Below are 18,663 nucleotides of genomic sequence, written 5' to 3'. Positions count from 1 at the left end.
TTGGGGTTACTTGCTTTAATACTATTTTACCAGAGCATTTAATCCCCTGTTAACATAATGAGGTGGTTGTGAGAAAGGACACTCCCAGAGGCTGGAGTGGTGTAACTGGTTAAACTCCCTTTGTCAATCGCTGCTCTTCAGGTTGGGTGCTGCTCCCATGTCCCCAGAGAGGAATAGTTTTTCCCTTAGAAAAATAGTTTAAGAGCAATGAATGAGAGGGATTAAAACATTTCCTCTGCTGTGACATTGGAAAATTGGAATAAAATCACAGCTCTTAGGATGTTTTCCCTTTCTGTCTTCTCTGGGAGAACTGATGATTGGCTTTGTCCTCCACCCCAAGGAAAGTGGAATGCTACCTGCCCCTGCTTGTGCCCAGTAACAGAGGGCCAGAGCTGAGGTGGAGAGGAGAGGCAGCTCAGATGCTGCCAAGGTCCCGGGACTCTCTCCTGGAACGCACCTGGGCTGCCAAGCAGGAATAGTAGAACCAAAGCAGGTGGAGGTGGGAAGCAGTAGGGTGTGTCTGCTTATTCTTTTTTTTTTTTCCCCAATCCTCTGAGACTCCGAGGCTGGTTATCAGCTGGGGAAAAGAATTGGACCCAAGCGAGCCAACATCCTGGTACAACACTTACTTATCCAGGAAGTCCTGTAACCACGATGATGTTTGGAGAGTTTTGCCCGATTGGATGTTTCTTTTGTCTTGAGCCTGAGAACGAGGGCAGGGAAATACCTTGGCAAAAACTATGACCAAAAAGCTCTTTGATTTGGCCCCAGGTCTGGAGTAGAGCCTCTTTCCATTGTTGGTCCAACCAGTTAATGCCCTCTCTCTTGGTGGGGCCAACCAGATCCTGTATCAAAGGGAAAGGTGTCAGTGCTTTGTGGAGTTTAAAGCTACACATCGGGAAAGCCTGAATTCAGTTAGCCATAGCAGCTTTTTGACATATACTAATTTTCAATCCTGCTGTGGGCAGCAGAAGCCATGCGGACGGAGGCCAACATCACAGTTTGCAGAGCAGATTGCAAGCATCTGCTGGTGTGCTTGGGACCAACCTTTGGATGAATGTCTGGCTTGTTTTCTTAAGAAGACTGTTGTAACTTCAGGAAAATCTAAGGGGCGGGGGTGGAGGGCAAGGAGGTTAAATTCATGTTAACTTATAGTGTACTAATGACCAAAGGAGGATGTGAAATTTAGTAGTTAAGTGGAGGGAGGCAGGAGAGAGGGAAGGGAAGCAGCAGAGGGAGTGGGTGCATGTACACGGGTGTTTTCTCCTGTTGGTGTTGAAGCCAAATTATGGTAGAGCTTGTTTTTAAGTAAAGAGAAAGTGAAGGCTGTGAAAACAATATTTTAAATAAAAATACAACTTATGGTTTGCTCCAAAAGGCCTTGTGCTAGTACTTGGTACATTGCAAGGGCTTCTCTCTCTTTTTTTTTCACTTCATTCATTCATTCATTCATTGCAAGGGACTGTCACATCTTTTATCTTCTTTAATATTTCACAGATTTAATGTTTCTCTTTCTACTGCTCCCCTCTGTTCTGAGGTTCTTTCTGTTCTTGGGACCAGATTTTCGAACAAGTATAATCCTCTTAGTCTATTTCTGGAGTAGACTCTGGGCTCCATGTGGGTAGGCATGAACATTGTGTCTTACCTAACTTTGTATCTCCCCCAGTTCCTAGCAGAGTGCTTTTCATACAGTGGGTAAATGACAAGTGTTTGAAATTTTCTGTTTTTTCTAAGCATCCTGGTTTCCTGATGCTCATAGATCTAGAAGGCCTAGACTTCGGATGCTTTGGGACCCTTTGTCTGATAGATTCTCTGACCCCACAGGTGTTACTTTTCTGGATTTGCTCACTGTGTGTTTTGTCATTGATAACCTACCTTTCCAGTCTTACCACCATTCTTTTCTGCTTTTAGATATCCTATGCTCTAGCCAAACTGGACTGCTTAACATTGCCCCAGGCATACCCTCTGGGCCTCCTGCTTCTTGGCTTCTCATGGGCCTTTTCTCTTTATCTGAAATCCCCTGAAGTCCACATTCCTGTTGAAATTGGCCGTTTCCTCCCTGTAGCTTTCTTCAATGCTCTTCCAGTTCCCAAACTTGAAATGATTTTTCCTTGCCCTTGAACTCACTGTATTCATAGGATCTCACAGCTTTAGAGCTAGAGGGGGCCTCATAGTTCATCTAGGCCAGTCCCCTCATCATACCCCATGCATGTGTCCTTATCTGCCCATCCCATTTTTTTTTTCGGGGCAATGAGGGTTAAGTGACTTGCCCAGGGTCATACAGCTAGTAAGTGTCAAGTGTCTGAGGCCAGATTTGAACTCGGGTACTCCTGAATTCAAGGCTGGTGCTTTATGCACTGTGCCACCTAGCTGCCCCCTGCCCATCCCATTCTATTCTGCCTCATATAGCTTGGGTACAAGTCTTTTCCCTACCAGATTACACATTTCTTGAGGGTGAGAGCTATTGAACTGTTTCTTAATTGATTTTTGGATTCCTCGTGTTAAGTAAATATTTGTGGGATGAATACCCCCATAGATAGGTGGTACGGCTAGTTGGGGGTTCCTTGAGTAGTGAGCCTTCACTCCAGGTGCATATGATTTATTAATGGAGCCACAGAGTTTGTTGCCCAACACTGTAACTCTTCAATCTCAGTACAAAGAAATCATTCCCAGTCATATAGATTGATTATAAATCCTAGGTTTTGCCTTCCACCATTTTGTCTCCATGCCTCTGAAGTGTAGCTGTTCTTAGACAATCCCTAGTATGGAATTCATATTTCTTTCTAGATCATTGGTTTCATGCTTCTCTGACATCAGACAAGGATAAGATTAGGGCTTGGACTTATGATTTAATTGATCCAAGGAAATCTCGAGTGAGAAAACTCCCTCTACCCTTGATGCAGGTTGTCACCTTCTCTGCAATTTCCAGTTGAGGAAAGTTGTTTAGGGCTTGGGTGTCAAATGTAGAGGCCCTACAACTACCCAAACCAGATGAAAATATAGTTGGGAAATATTTTAACAAGTTAAATAAAAATACAGTAACACATAGCTAATGTTACTATGTGGTTTTCTAAGTCAATATATGCCTCTAGGCATCCTTATGGTACAGTTTACTGGCCTAATTTCCTATTTGAGTTTGACATTACTGGTTTAGAGCATTGAGAAGCTGAGGGAATTACCCAGAGTTAAAGAGCCAGTATGGGTAGGACTTGAACCCAGGTCTTTGCCAGCTCCATCCAATACACCATGCTGACTCTCATTCAAGGATAGAAAGGGAAATTTCTCTATGAAAGCCTGGGTTCTCTTCTTTCTTTACTTGGGATGGAGTGGGCAGCAGTGTAATGAATAGAGCACTGGGCTTAAGAGTTCCAAAGTCCTGGGTTCAAATCCCATTTCAGGCACTCAGTTGCTCTGTGATTCTGAGCAGGTCACTGAATTACTCTCAACCTCAACTTTCCTATCTGTAAAATTAGAATAATAGTACCACCTACTCTGTTTATAGGGTTGTCTTGAGACAATGGGATTGTGTAGATAGTGTTTGGCAAACCTTAAAAAGCCACTCATGTGAGCTGTTAGGACTACTATTCAATAGTAGTTGCATCCATATTTTAATATTGACATACCTGCCTTTCCTTGGGGAAATTGGCCCTAAAGCTACATTCATTTTTTTTGAGCAGGGAGAGCTATATCCTTTGAGGATTTAGCACCACTTAGGAAGCTTTTTCTCAACAGAAGCAAAATATTTTATTTTCATTTGGAACAACTGTATTGGAAGAGCTCCCTGACTTTTCCCCTTAACCTCCCAGCAACCTCCAATTATGCCTTATTTTGTCACAGGTGTGTGTGTTTGTGGCTAGTGTGCTCAAGTTCATCCTCTCCCCCCATTATCCCATTCAGGGCTGGGCCGTAACAGGGTCTTTTAGAAACTGTATCTTCGTGCTTGCTTCGGCAGCACATACGCTAAAATTGGAACGATACAGAGAAGATTAGCATAGAAACTGTATCTTCCTTATGACACAGCAAAATGCCTTGTGCCTGCTATATACTTTGGCATTTTGAATTTATCTTTAAAAGTCATTTCTTGAATCTAACTTTAGCAAAATAAGGCTTAACAATGACAAATCAGCAAGGAGAGATTTTAGTCAAAGGACAGTTGGGACAGTAGAACCTTGTCTTACAGACGCGAGCTACTTACTGTATCTGTCTTGATGGCTTGATGGTAGAGAAGAGGAAGATTGAGGCAGAGCTAGAAGAGGCCTCTGAAGCCATCTGACCTAATCTTCCTCCTTTCTCAGATCAGGAAACCGAGGTTAAGTGACTTCCCCAACCAGAAGTGGGATTTAAACCTGCCCAAATACAACAGGTTCTTTTAACTTCTACTTTGTTTGCAAACATATAGCAATCTTTGCGAATAATAATTGAACCTCCAAATGCATCTCCTCTTTTCAATTCAATTAATATTTAATTAGGACAAGTACTTTACTAGGGGCTGAGTAACAAAACAATCCTTTTTCTTCAAGGAATTTAGATTCTCCTAGTTGGATACAGCTTGTATGCAGATAAATATGGTATAAGGGAATTTGGGGAGGGAGGGTGCACTAAAAATATGGAGGTCATGGATGGAAAAAAGCTTAGGGTAGTCAGTAGAACCTGAGCTGAAGAGTGAAAAACAAACAAAGAATTCTAATAAGGGTCAGTGAGGAGGAAATATATGTCAGGTATGGGAGCAGTCTGTTCACAGATACACGGATCGAAGAGAGAATGTTGTGTTTAGAAAACAGCTAGTTGGCCAATTTGGCTCGAACATGCAGTGCTAGAACGTGATGTAATATGAAATAAGACCGGAAATGTAGGGGGTCACCAGGTTGTGGAGGCCTTCAAATGCCAGGCTGAGGAATTTGTGTTTTATCCTAGAGACTACAGAAAGCCCCAGAAGCTTTTTGAGTAGGGAAGTGATGTGGAAAGAGCTACATTTTAGGATTATTAATACAGGAGCTATGTGAGGATAGATTGGAGAGGAGACTGGAACCAGACCAGTTAGGAGGTCATTGCACTAATGCCTGGGGGCAGGAAGGGGACATGCCTGAGAAATGTTGTTGAGGTAAGAACTGATTGGATGGGTTTGGGAGGGCAGTGAAGGAAAGAGAAGGAGAGACCAGGATAACTCTTGTGTGGCCAGAAGAATGGTGGTTCCCTCAACAGAAAGTGGGACATCTGTAGGAGGGTGGGATGATAGTGAGTTATGTTTGGGGAAGTTGAGTTTGAGATGTCAATGGGACATCCAAGTGGAAAAGTCCAATAGGTAGTTGTTGATGTGGAACTGGAGATCAGGGGAAAGTTTAGGGTTGGATATATAGAATTAAAGGTCATCTGCAAAAAGGTGATAATTATACTTATGGGAACTGATGAGAGAGTGAAGAGAAGAGGCTGTGTGTGTGTGTGTGTGTGTGTGGCCTTTGCAATGGTCAAATTTATGATGCTTCTTAACAGGTAAATCTACAGAGGGGAAAAAACAACCCTACAATTTACGAAAGAGTTCTGGGAGTAAGGTTGGCATTCAAATGGGATTTTATTACCATCCTCCAAATTTCATGTTTAAATGTAATTATTCTGGCTGCTTCTCAACCAGTTGTACCAGAATGCAAAGGGATCAAGATTGTCCTTAAGGGTATCTCATTCATGCAAATTTTAAGATAGAAACTTTCAATATCCTCCTTTCCTGTGTTAGAAAATGACAATCCAATTTTTCATCCGTTTTGGAATTCAAATAATCTGATCCTGCTCTTCCCCCAAAATCTTTTCAATTCACCCACCCAGAACTTTTAGCAAAGTGGATGTTTTGGTAACGAGTTGCAACAAAATCCTACAATAATGTGGCCAAATCCTTCCGTTTACCCTCACTTTGCCCAATCTGTTCTCCTATTCCTGGTAAATAAATCGTCAAGCATTTTGGAAAACCTTTCACAGAACCATTACGGCTTCCCGGTGGGTGCACCCCCCCCCATCCTCCAGCAGCAGTCCTAGCCTAAGGCATGAGCTTTGCTGCCAGCTTTCTCCTAGGCAGCTACCTGAGATTTGCATAAACGTTGAAGAGAAGGTTGGAAGCCCCCTCCATGGCTAGTCTTGGCTCCTCCACCCACCCCACTCCAGGCTCAAAACTTCTTCCGAGAGAGCTGGGGATGTAAGCACAAACAGATGTCACACTTCAGACACGGGGGAGAGCAGGCTATCGGGAAAATCATGTGAGAGCCCAATAACAGAGGGTTATTGAAGAGGATGCAGGGCTGCAGTTGACTCTGCCAATTTAAAATGATTACATGTTAATGCAACAAAAGAAACACAGTGAAGGCAGCTCAGATTAAACCTGATGAGAGTGCGGCCTTAATTACCTATGTCAGAAATCCCTAAAACAAAGGGAGGCTTTTAAGCACTTGATGTGTGGCTGGCACGATATTGCAGAGCCCTGAAAAAAAAAAAAAGGAGAAAAAAAAACCAAACTTGGTCGATGTCTAGAGAAAATAAGGCAGATTCCATCAAGTTTGGCTAACTCTCTCTTGTCCCTAAAGAGGCTTTCTCCTGAGGTTCAAGAATTGGTTAAAATCAAGGACAGCTTATTCTATTATTTGCAGTATCTATTCATACACAGAGCATCTAAATTTGAGTAAATACCATGACCTTGCCTGAGCATCATTATAATTCATAGGGAAGAAACACTGAAGCATGTCCATGCTGGACTCCAAAGGGTTCTTTCTAGGGACCCTTTTGTAATGGATGTTGAGGTGAGGGGACCATGTGAATTGAAAGCATTTGGGGGGAAGGGGATTCTTATATAACCAAAGCAACTCATTTTGATTTTGCTGTTATTTGAATGTAAGTTTGGCTTGCATCCCCTTCTTCCCTTTTATTTTTTTCTCTTTCTCGATCTCTGGTGCCTCTTTTGTCCAGAAGCTCAAGTTCAGTTGGTCATGGTAGCTGCTAAGCTCTTGGTGAGGCTATGGAAACCACTGCTTACTTTCATTGATGTTCTGTCTGAATTTTCTCAGGACTCTGCCATTTTTCTAAGCGTTTAAGCTTTCTACAATGACCCCAGTCTTTATGGTAGAAAACCAGCTCCTTTTCCACTTTGCTCAGTCTCTTCTTAGGGTTCCAATCAGTCAGCAAGCCTTTCTTAATAAGCATTTCTCAAGGTTATGTTAAGGATACAGAAGAGTTATAAAATGGAGGGAATTTATCTTCTATCCAGTTTGAGACCATACTAACAAATGTGGAGAAAAGGCATGGATATGATAGTGTAGACAGTTTAGAATTAACTGACAAGTTAGGTAATTGGTGCCACATTGGTAACATTGGTTCAGAAGAGAGGGGGATTAGTAAAAGTTGGATTAGTCAGAAAGACTTAGGGAAGAAAGGAAACTGAGTTGGGTCCTGATGGTTGGGTAGGATTTTTGTTAGCTAGACAGGAGCGCATGCCAGGGGAAGGAAGCAACAGCAGAAGTGTGGAGGGAGAAAGAAATGTTCCAGAAATATTTATATGACAGTGAGGAGAGTGGCTTGATGAGAGTAATCGGTGTCTGCTTGGGTAGAGTAGGGTAATACATTGACTTCATTAAGCTGAAATTTAGGGGCAGCTAGATGGTGCAGTGGATAGAGCACCGCCCCTGGATTCAGGAGGATCTGAGTTCAAATCTGACCTGAGACACTTGATACTTACTAGCTGTGTGACCTTGGGCAAGTCACTTAACCTTCATTGACCCACAAAAGAAAAAGAAAAGAAAAGAAAAATGAAATTTAATAGGAATGGATGTAAAATCTTACCCTTAGGTTCAAAAATATCATCTTCCCAAGTATAAGATGGAGGTTTTATTGTACTGCAAGCTCAATATGAGTCAACTGTGTGATTGCATGGCCAAAAATCTCATGTGTTCTTGGACTGCATTTACAAGAGACATGGCTTCCAAGAATGAGGGTGTGATGGTTCCTTCAGTCTATGTTATATGAGAATCAGGAATTGGGAATATTTAGTCTGGAGAAGAGAAGTCTTGTGGAGGTGGGCAGGGATAGGAGTGCCTCTGGGGGTGGGAGGGTAGTGTTCCGGTTTATGGGATAGTTTTTTTCAAGAGTTCTGAAGAGTCGTCAAAAGGAATTTTATCTTTTCTCTTTGGCCCCAGAGGGAATAATCAGGAGCAATGAATAGACACTACAAAGAGTCATTTTTAGGCTTATTTTCCGGAAAGAAGTTCTTAATAATTAGAGCTATCTAAAAAAAGGGAGGGAAGCTGCCTTGAATTGGAGTGTCTTCCTCTTTGCTGAATATGTTGAGGCTCCATGACCACTCGTTGACTATCTTCTACGGGAATTTTTTTTGGGATCCAATTTGGAATAAGTAGCTTAAGTTTCTTTTAAATTCTGTGATTGGGTGCAATCAGCGCCCAGCAGAAGAGTTTGTATTGGATACAGTCAGAAGCAGGAGGCAAGGGGTGATATGGTGAAAGAAGTTTTTATGGAAGTAGAGTAATAGTAGAGTAGTGTGCAGATAGATGGGAAGAGGCAGGGCATATCAGTCACTGAAAGCAGGCAGGCCAGCTAGGAGAGCGTTTCATTAATCCACATGTGAGATAATGAAAGCCAGTTGAGATGACAGAATCAAAAAGAAATGTGATATTCATGGAGATTGGGTTTCCAGGTTCAGAAAGGTGGTAATTCATGTAGAAAAGTATGACAAAGGTGACGCCCAGAGATTTCTCTCCAAATTTTGCATGAGTATAGCTAGGATTAGTGGAGTATGATCTTTCTGCTTCTTCCATGTTCTTTTTTTGGGGGGGTGGAGCAATGAGGGCTAAGTGACTTGTTCAGGGTCACACCACTAGTAAGTGTCAAGTGTCTGAGGCCAGATTTGAATTTAGGTACTCCTGAATCCAGGGCTGGTGCTTTATCCATGGTGCCACCTATCCGTTCCTCTTCCACGTTCTTTACTACTTTTTAAGAAGATTCCATAGTACAGAGGACTGGTTCTAATTAGTAAACATTGACTGAATACCACTTTTTATAGCTTTAGCATGGTCATCAAAAGTGGTGAGATAAGAAAGAAATGCTATCTTATAGTTACAAAAATCTGATTTTGTGGTTTTATAAAATTGACAAATCACAGTTCCTTTCTAAAAGGGGCTTATGTTTTTAATTTGGAAAATCTTAAGACAGCCAGAATTTTAAAATGACCTGAAAATGCTGGAGGAAATTTTAGGTTTTATTATAAGCCATGAAAGGAAGCTCAGAAGAGATGTGATGTGATTGGGTTGGGTTGTTGTTGCTCTTGTCCCTCCCTTAATGACCCGCAGTGCAGTAGCTATGGCAGATTTAGGATTGTCCATTTTACTTTGTAAACATAAATAAGAGAACTATCTACTTCATATGTTCAAATGCTTCCTTTATATTGGGGGAAAACCCCCAATATTTTCAAGACTGCTTGATTAAATCATTTATCATGTTTAATATCAAAATGCTATTTTTCAGTCCTACTCCTATATATTTTATGGCATTAAATTTCTTTGTGTGGTTTGTGCAGTGGCAGAAATGAATTCATGTGGAATCAGATGCTAGACTATCCAACACTGAGTCCACTTCTATTCAGCAATCCAGTTTTTCTACTCTGGACATGTTGAAACTTAAATTTCATTTGGGATATCTAGTTGGAGATATTCAGTAGGTGGTTGGCAATGTTAGATTGGAGTTAATGAGAGAGATTTGAAAGTCATCTGTATAGAGGTGATCATTGAACCTCTGGGAGATGACCAAGTAGAGTATATGGTGAAAAAAGGGCCTCCCTAGGATAAAGCCTTGGGGGACCCCTTCACTTAGGAACAGGGAAAATGGATGAAGAACCCGCAGAAGACTGAAAAAGAGTAGCTAGAAAAGTAGGAGGAGAACAAGAAGAGAGTAGTACCAGAGATGCCAAGGGAGAAGAGAGCATCTAGAAGGGTGGTCCACCAGTGTCCAAACCTTCAGAGAGGTCAAGGGAAATGAAAACGGAGGGACCGTTTGTCTTTGGATTTGGCAATTACAAGGGAGTTGAGAAGTGCAAATATCTTTGTTTTTATCCATCCTTATAACATGAAAGTTTTTGGACCTTGGAGATCAGTTGACAAAATGTCGGTCTATTTTACAGACAAGGAAATTCCCAGAGAATTGAAATGACTTGCTTGTTTTTGCAGTAGTAAGTGGCAGAGCCAGGATCTAAACTTGGGTCTTTTGACCACAAATAAAGTACTCTTTCTAATAGTATGTCCTAGTCTCAAGGGTAAGGCGATCTTGTTTGTCCATCTATGCGGTCTACTTGTGTCTTTTTTGTTTTGCCCTGCAATGATTTCTATCCAAATTCTCTCCACTGTGCTTTTCCTGCATTTCCTTACATGAATACATGTTTTAAATACACAGCCTCTCCTCAATCCCCACTTCTTTACTTATCCTGATTCTATTGCATAAAATTGACCCATCCAGAGCTGTAGTCTAGTCATGGATTCCATCCCACTATATCTCAGGGAATACTTTTGTGAGGTCAAATCTGCATTGTTGAATTATGACCTCTAACTCATCTTGCATATTGCCTACACTTTGGACATTCATATGTAGACATTTGAGAATATGGGTTCTATTTACTACTGGGTCTTTTCTTGTATTTTTTCTGTGAACTTCTGGGTGGCTCAGCTGCTGTTCTTCGTACCTTTTCTCCATATTCTTCAAACTAAAAAGGGCAGAAGAAAACTGCCTATGAATATCGACTAGCTAGAAAACTGCCCATGTATAGCTTTGTATAGCTAGTGTTTATGTGTATGTGTATGTGTAGAGGTAGACGTAGATGTACATGTACATGTACAGGCAGTTTTCTTCTGCCCTTTTTAGTTTAAAGCCCTTTTGACAAAATTTGCAAGGCACCAAAAATTATATTCAGAACAGTCTTTCTTAGGTACAGTCTAATCCCTGGCAAGGAGCCGGTTATTGCTCCATTTTAAGCCATGGTCCAGAAATCCATTGATATTCCCAGACACCATTTTCTTATTTATCTATTCACTTTTTAAAAAAATTGTATGGAGGGATTTGGGGCGTGCAGGATGGACAAGGTGGCTGCTTGAGGCCCCTTGCATTTCTAAGGTTCTGTGATCCTCTCTTGGATCCCATTGAATCCCTTTTCCTCTGGCTCCATGTTCAATTTCTCTTCTCTCCTCTTCCTTTCATTTTTTTTTGGGGGGGGGCAGGGCAATGAGGGTTAAGTGACTTGCCCAGGGTCACAAAGATAGTAAGTGTCAAGTATCTGAGGTCAGATTTGAACTCAGGTCCTCCTGAATCCAGGGCCGGTGCTTTACTCATCGCACCACCTAGCTGCCCCCACTTCCTTTCATTTTCAATCTCTCCCTTTCTATCACTTCATTTTCTTCTTCCTAACGTTGTGCTCAGTTCTCCCTTGTGCTTAACAACCTTGCCTGAGCCTGTTCTTCCTTTCTACTTTCCTTGCCCCTAGTGGTTCACCCTTTCCTATAGATTAAAATGTAAAAGCTTTTAGCCTGGCATTTGAGACTCGCCACACTCTGGCTCTGACATGGTTGTCCAGCCTTATTTCAGCAAACAATTCAATTCAAATATTTATTAAGAGCTCACTGTATGTCAGGGCACTGTGCTGAGGTGTGGAGATGCTCTTCCCCTTTTGTGCAGCCTGTCGCTACCAGTCTTTGGCCTTGTCCTTTCTGGTTTTCATGCATTTGTGTATATTGTCACCATGCCTGGAATGCAGCCTGTCTTCCTCCCTCTCTCCCCACCTATTTCCATCCTTCATGGCCCCTCTCAGGTGTCACTTAATGCCATTAAGTTTCCTTGATCCTGACTGTTGGAAGTAATCCTTCTTTCTTGGAATCTTTCCTGCCCCTGTTTGATGGCTATGTCATCACCTTCCAAGTTCCATCGATTTGTTTCTAGCTTAACCTCTGCCTGTCATTTTCTGACCTGGTGTCCTCAGTGCCGAGCCTGTAGTATGAGGTGCTTAATAATTGTTGGTTGACTTAAGTGTTTAAAAACAAGGCTTGAAGTTTTCATTTTCTCACCCCTTCTCCAGCCTAGGTGGCACATTGTGTTGCTTTGTCGTTCTGTTTTAGCAGTTTGTGATGTTGCATGTAGTGATTTAATAAAGCTCTCACCAGCAGTTCAGTAAACTGTTCAAAGAGAGAGGGGTTCAAGGTAGCATGATTTTATTGATCAGATAATTAATGATTAGCCTGGTATGCCTTCCTTCTTTTTGTCATAACATTTTCTAGGATAAGTAAGGCCAGTGCTGTTAGATCGCTTAGGCAAAATGCTATTGATTTTGGCATGTTTGTCTCTGTGAGTTTTCCCTGTAATGATCTGTCAGAGCACTTAATAAAAAAAAAAAGACTCATTTTTGGGGGAACCCACCTATTTCCAGAGCCATCTTGTAGCAGGAGAAGCAAAAGGCCTCGTGAGATCTTTTTACCTGCTGGGATCCCCACCAAATCTATATCTCCGTGTTTTTGTTTTTATTTCTAAATTTTAATGTTGTATAGTTCTCTCAGTTACCAAGGCTTCTGACTCTAGGAATCATCTTTGGCTTCTTTCTTCTTCTTTCCCTTTCTAATATCAGCCAATTTTCTTGTTCACTTCCCTAATATTGCTGTTATCATCTGTACCTCTGTATCATCATAATTCAGATTCTGCTTGCTTAGATTTAAAAGTAGCCGCCTAAAGTGTCTCCCTGCTTAGTTTAATCTTTACCTTCCTAATCTATCCTAAAAAGCCCTGACATATTTCTGGATTTATATTTGGGGATTTCTGAGTTCAGATCCTACCTCAGATAACGTACTAGCTGTGTGACCCTGGTTAAGTCACTTAACCTCCCCCAGCCTCCCTTTCCTCATTTGTAAAATGAGGATAATAATAAGGTTGTTGTGAAGATCAAAATAGATGACATGTAAAGTGCTTTGTAAACCTTGAAGAGCTCTATAAACATCAACTAGAATAATAACAATTCTTATGATTATTTTTCCCAATTCACAGGCTCCCTATTGCCAGACATTTCTCCTTGGTTTAGCATCTGAGGCCCTCCACAGTCTGGCTTTAATTCATTTTCTCCATTGAAATTTGCACTCAGTTTTGTGTACTTTTGTTTCTCTTTCCTGCCTCCATGGCATTTTGTATTTTTAGATTTTAGTAAATTGAAATGCCTCTTGAATTCTTTTCCACTCTTTTTTTTTTTCAAAAAAGAAAAAGAAAACCCACAATGTTAACCCTGACTTACCCAGGGTCACACAGCTAATAAGTATCTGAGGTCAGATTTGAATTCAGGTCCTCCTGACTCCAGGGCTGATGATCTATCCACTGTACTACCTAGCTGCCCCAATTTCTTCTACTCTTTTTTTTTTTAACTTTTTATTTAGAATTTCATATCCCCCCCAAATACTACTTCTACTCTTAAAGGACAGTTTCAAGTGCTTTGTGTCCAAGAAACCTTCCTTAATTCTCCTCCTTCCTCTCCCCTCTTTGCTTTCTTTCCTCCCTCTGGTTCCTGCATTGGCTTATACTTTCCTTAGGTACTTCATATCTTCTAATATGTTTTATTAATATTTGCATTCTTTCTTTTTTGTGTGTGAGGTAATTGGGGTTAAGTGACTTGCCCAAGGTCACACAGCCAATAAGTGTTAAGTGTCTGAGGCTGGATTTGAATTCAGGTCCTCCTGAATCTAGGGCCAGTGCTCTATCCTGCATTCTTTCTTTATCCCTAGTTCTAGACTGTAAGCTCATTGAAGGTAGGACTTGTGTGTATATATATGTACACAAATATTATAAAATCTATATATCTATGTAGCTATATCTCAGTCTGGCTCTGTCTGTCTGTCTGTCTGTCTAACTAATTCTCTGTTTAGCACCTAATACAGCACATTGCACAGAGAGGCTTTCTCAGTGTTTGTCTGGCACAGCGCTTAGCTCTCAGGTCATGGGGACCAGTGACCTGTGCCAGTACATGCCTTTTACTTGCCAGTGTGGTTTGCCCAGTGTTTAGCCCTGTGGGAAGTCTGACTTCTCACTACAGGAAGTGAGCTTCCTAATTCTCATATTTCTTGACTCTTCACTCATCAGCACCTACTTTTTCTGAGGAAAGTTGCTAATTACAGTAAGAGTACTTTGGGTATTAGTCTAGGGTTTCTCTAAAAGGGAGGAAAGTAAAAGTGGTTTCTAGCACATCCTGTGAATTGGTATAGGACGAGTCATTTCATTCCCGCACAGAAAGCGACGATAAACATAAGAGAATCATAGTGCACATCGAAAGAATGATTTAAACAGGATTTAAAAAAACCCAATTTATAACTGCTGGAGGCCTGGTAGGAAGCCTCATCAAGACTTTAGAGTTTGGCACTTCTGCTCATTAGCCAGTTCACCTTTATTGGGCATAGTCAGCTCAAATGCCAGCTGGATTCTAAGCATCAGCTTCTCTCTGAGGTGCTGACTCGTCCCTTCCATTCTCCTGCTGCTATAACACCATGTAGACATGGCAACTGCTGCTTCTCTGGCCTCCCAGGACCCCCTGACCTGGGACTCACTGGGTTGCCTGGATTCCTCCATTTGAAGTTGCTGCTCAGTTATCTTGTTGGGGAAGAAAACACAGAAAAGAGAGGTGGCCCCCTCCCAGGCACAGGCTTTGCCCAGGTGGGATCAAGCCAATGGCAGCCTGGGTAGGGGATGAAGCTTCTACCATTCCCCCACTCAGTAGGGTTTTGAATAGTCCTCATTCTTTGAAGTAGGAAAGGAAAAAGAGTGCTGAGGACCAGGTCACTCCTTTACTACAAACACAGAGTTTTAGCTCAGTGAACAGTTTGTATGGGGATGGGGGGTGACTCACCCTGGAAGTGAGTCCACATAGCTGGGAGCAGACAGAGGATGTCTGTAGATTCTCAGTTTTCTTCCATCAGGAGTGTCAGTGTAACCGGGAACATGCTGCAGAGTAATGTCAGGGTATGGGGAGGTGTTTGATTGAATTGCTGTAGTTTTATAAGAGACCAGAAGTATGAGGTGGGCTCCAGGACCCAAACAGCATCAGCTTTTCTGTTTAATGAGGAGGACCCTATACATAAAGATAGATTTTTAGAGCTGGAAATTAACTTAGAGATCCAATCTCATCTTTCCAACTGAAGGAGTCACGTCTCATCCAGGTAAAGGCACCATATTCACACAGAAGCCCTGTTTCCCAATGCCCAGTACAGCGGTCCCTCTGCCATATCACCTTGCCGAGAGAGGAAGGGAAGAGCCTGGATGGAGCCTGGGATTGTTCTATACATTCCTTTCCTACTGAGGTTTTTTTTTTTTAAGGAAAAAAAAAAGCAAATAGAACAAGCCAGGAAGTTCACATTGAAACTAATAAAAGTGTCCAAAGAGAATGAAGAAATCAGTTTGAGAACTTTGGTATGGAGGAAATAACCTGACATTAACTGTTTTAATTATAGTTGTTGCATTGGGCTTATCAGTGTGGGAAGAGGGAGAATTTGAGCTCTTCAGGGAAGTGGGATATGGACAGTAAGCTGACCCTCTTCCTGAACTCGGATCCTTGGGCTCCCAGCCTAGTGGCTGCTATGGACTTGTTAACAATTGTGTTGGGAAAGGGGGCTGAGTGATTAAGGACCAGGATCATGCAGCCTGGATTCTCATTTTGGCTTTCTGTGTGACCTTACCTCTCTGGCTCTCCATTTTTTCCATCTGATAAAAATTATAATAATGTAGTGTTATTTCTTCAGCATTGGCTACAGAGTAGACATTTAGCTTAGTAATGCTTACTGATCTGAGGATCCTAGAGTATTAATTTCTATAACACATAGTGATTTACACTGGTTTTCCTCACGAGAAACACTGATCGACTCTTTATGCATATGAGAACGTGGAAGGCCAAGAGGAGTTAAGTTGCCTAAAGACTCAGTCATCATTGTCCCAGACAGGACTAGAAACAAGGTTCATGACACAAAGTCCAGGACCCTTTAAATTGCGTGAAACTGCTTCTTCCTGTGAAATCTAGTGAAAACAAAGCAAAAGCAAAACAAGTTTGAGTGCCCAGGGATCTCAGAGCCAGGTACACTTGGGTTAAGATCCTTCCTTTGACTCGTTGTAGTACCGACGTGATCTTAGGAAAGTCACTCTGCATCTGCTTCTTCATCTGTTAAAATGGGCATAATGCCCGTGGCATCTACCTCACAGACTAGTTTTGAGGCTCCAGTAGGATAATGTACATGGCATGCTATGTAAACTTTATGATTGTTATTCTAATTATTATTACAGAATTTAACAATATTTGGAGAACTCTTTTTAATATACTTGGTTTCCTTTGTAATCCTTTGTATTTTATTTTAAAATATTATGCTGAGGAGGGATCCCTAGGCATAGCTGGACTGTCAGAGGGGTCCATGACAAAAAACAACTTCCAAAAACCTACCTGAAGTTTGGGTTGCATTGAAGTTATAGATGATAATGAATTTTCTTCCCAGTTATCCCTCCTTTTTTACTGATGGATCATCAGAGCACTCCTCTGAAAGCTTACTCTAATTAGAAGGATCCTTTCTTCCAAGATACCCTGGAATGAAGAACTTCACCAATTATGACCAAAAAGCAAATTACCAATGGAGAGAGAATGCATTTCTTGGATCGGAGGCTAGGACTTTGCTTCTATTAAAGTGTCACATAGCTGTAGTGGGAATTCCAGATCTGTTTGAGGTTTGAGGGCTGGCCTGGGCTCGATCATAGGGTATATGAAGGTAGTGGTTAGTGACACATCTAATTTATATTTTGTGTGTTTTCTTTTTAAAGCAATCCAGTGTCTAGATGCTTTCAAGCCCTGTGTAAATGAAGGAAAATGTGTTACCTACAACAATGGCACAGGATACTGCGAGTAAGTACCACCTGAGGTTTCTACATCTCTCTACTACAACTATACCTTTCATCTACAGCTTTCTCTAAGGGTTTAGAACACTAAATTAGATTTGTTCCATTGTTTCATTCTTCAATATTTAAGTTGGATGCAAAGGGATTTTTTTTACCAATAGAAAGAGATTTTTCTTTTGGGGGGGATGTTAGAAATATTTTATAGGGGATGGGTTGGAAATATTTTTAGAAAAATTTGAGAAATGAACTGTATCATGATTGGCTCTACCCCATTCATCATCTTTTTTCCTTTACTTATTAAATAACCCCTTGCTTTTTTTCTGGTAGTAATGAGCATTAGATGACTTCAAATATTTGATTGGTTATCTCCTGAAAGGGGGATTCGTTTTGTTCCTCCAGGAGCAATGGGTAGAAGTTACAAAGAGGTAAATGTAGACTTCCTCATGAGGAAGAACTTGGCTAAGAATTAGAGTTATTCAAAGGGGAAATGGGGCTGCCCTGGGAGGTAGTGAGTCACCCTTTACTGGGGGTCTGCAAGTGAAGGCTGCTTGCCTATTTTCTAAGCATATAAGAGGGGATTCTTATTCTCTGTTGGATAAGGTGACCAATGAGACCTGTTTTGACTTTGTGATTCTGTAACCCTCATTGATTCCAGATTCTATCGTTGGGTGCAATTTCCTGTCATCTAAACCAGATCCTTAGACTAGACCCATCTGCCATGTGCCAGTCTTTAAAATGCAACTTAAATACTCCATTTAGTTCTCTGTATAAATAAACCCTGCGGTACTGCTGTGAGACTGAGTTAAGAGCCCTTTCTTTCATGCTCCAAACACACACAGCTGTGTTCTCCTTCTTCACTCCCTCCCTTCCTCTTTCCCCACACCTGGTTGGAATCTAGACCAGTAGCCCAGGAAGGCCCAGTTTCTTCCTTCATACAACCAGACTCAGTTTTATAACCAACCGTTCTGGCTTTCCTGAATGGGACCTCATGCTTTCATCAGCTGAACTCCAAGTTTTCTCCACTGCCACAATATCCTGGGTATGAGTTTCTCTCTACAGGAGCACATTCCCAATTTTGTAATGGAAATTAGTAGTAAAATAAGGATTGGTATGTGGAATTTCTTTTTTTTTAAACTTAACATTTTTATTCTAAACTTAGTAATCATTAACAAAAGCAAACATTCCATCAGTTAAGAAAAATAAAAAATAATTGTACACAAAACTATAAATTCTAAGTTTATTTTCAGTTTATTTCTAAAGAAAACATATTAACTTTCAACAAAATCATAACAGAAATGTCCAGTTTTTTCTTTGTCTCCTCCTGATCTTTTTTCCTTCTGTTTTTTTTTTAAATTCTGATGTTATTTTAAATACGTACTAGAATTTTTTTACATTGTTATAGATTTTTAGAGCTGGAAGAAACAAAACATTAGAAGCCAAAAGGTCATGGATTTGGGGGTAGAAGGGAACTCAGAAACCATCCAGTCCAACCCCCTTGATTCACAGATGAGGAAACTGGGGCCCACAGAGGTTGTTAAGCGACTTGCTGAAGATCACACACACACACACACACACACACACACACACACACACACACACACACACACACCAAGTGGTAAGCATCAGGGGTGAAATTTAATCCCAGGTTCTGACTCCAGAACCTTCACTGTTTGCATTGTACCAATCCCTTCATTTTACTTGTGGGGAAACCCATCATGCATATCATTCTGATCTTGTTTTCTT

The 18,663-nt window shown here is 41.2% G+C and overlaps 1 protein-coding gene and 1 pseudogene across 1 annotated transcript in view; both read left to right on the top strand.

Moving 5' to 3' along the window:
• NOTCH2 (notch receptor 2) overlaps window positions 1–18,663 on the top strand; it is a 176,283-nt gene that overhangs the window by 30,929 nt on the left and 126,691 nt on the right. The window contains exon 2 of the mRNA XM_044001826.1: window positions 16,846–16,927. Coding sequence (XP_043857761.1) covers window positions 16,846–16,927 — 82 coding nt within the window. The remainder of the gene's footprint in view (window positions 1–16,845; window positions 16,928–18,663) is intronic.
• LOC122727060 lies at window positions 3,937–3,995 on the top strand (annotated as a pseudogene).

The sequence above is a fragment of the Dromiciops gliroides genome, chromosome 4 (genome assembly GCF_019393635.1).
Source record: "Dromiciops gliroides isolate mDroGli1 chromosome 4, mDroGli1.pri, whole genome shotgun sequence".
Lineage (NCBI taxonomy): Eukaryota > Metazoa > Chordata > Mammalia > Microbiotheria > Microbiotheriidae > Dromiciops > Dromiciops gliroides.
The sequence above is the reverse complement of the archived record's forward strand: the minus strand, read 5'-3'. Positions and strand labels throughout refer to the sequence as shown.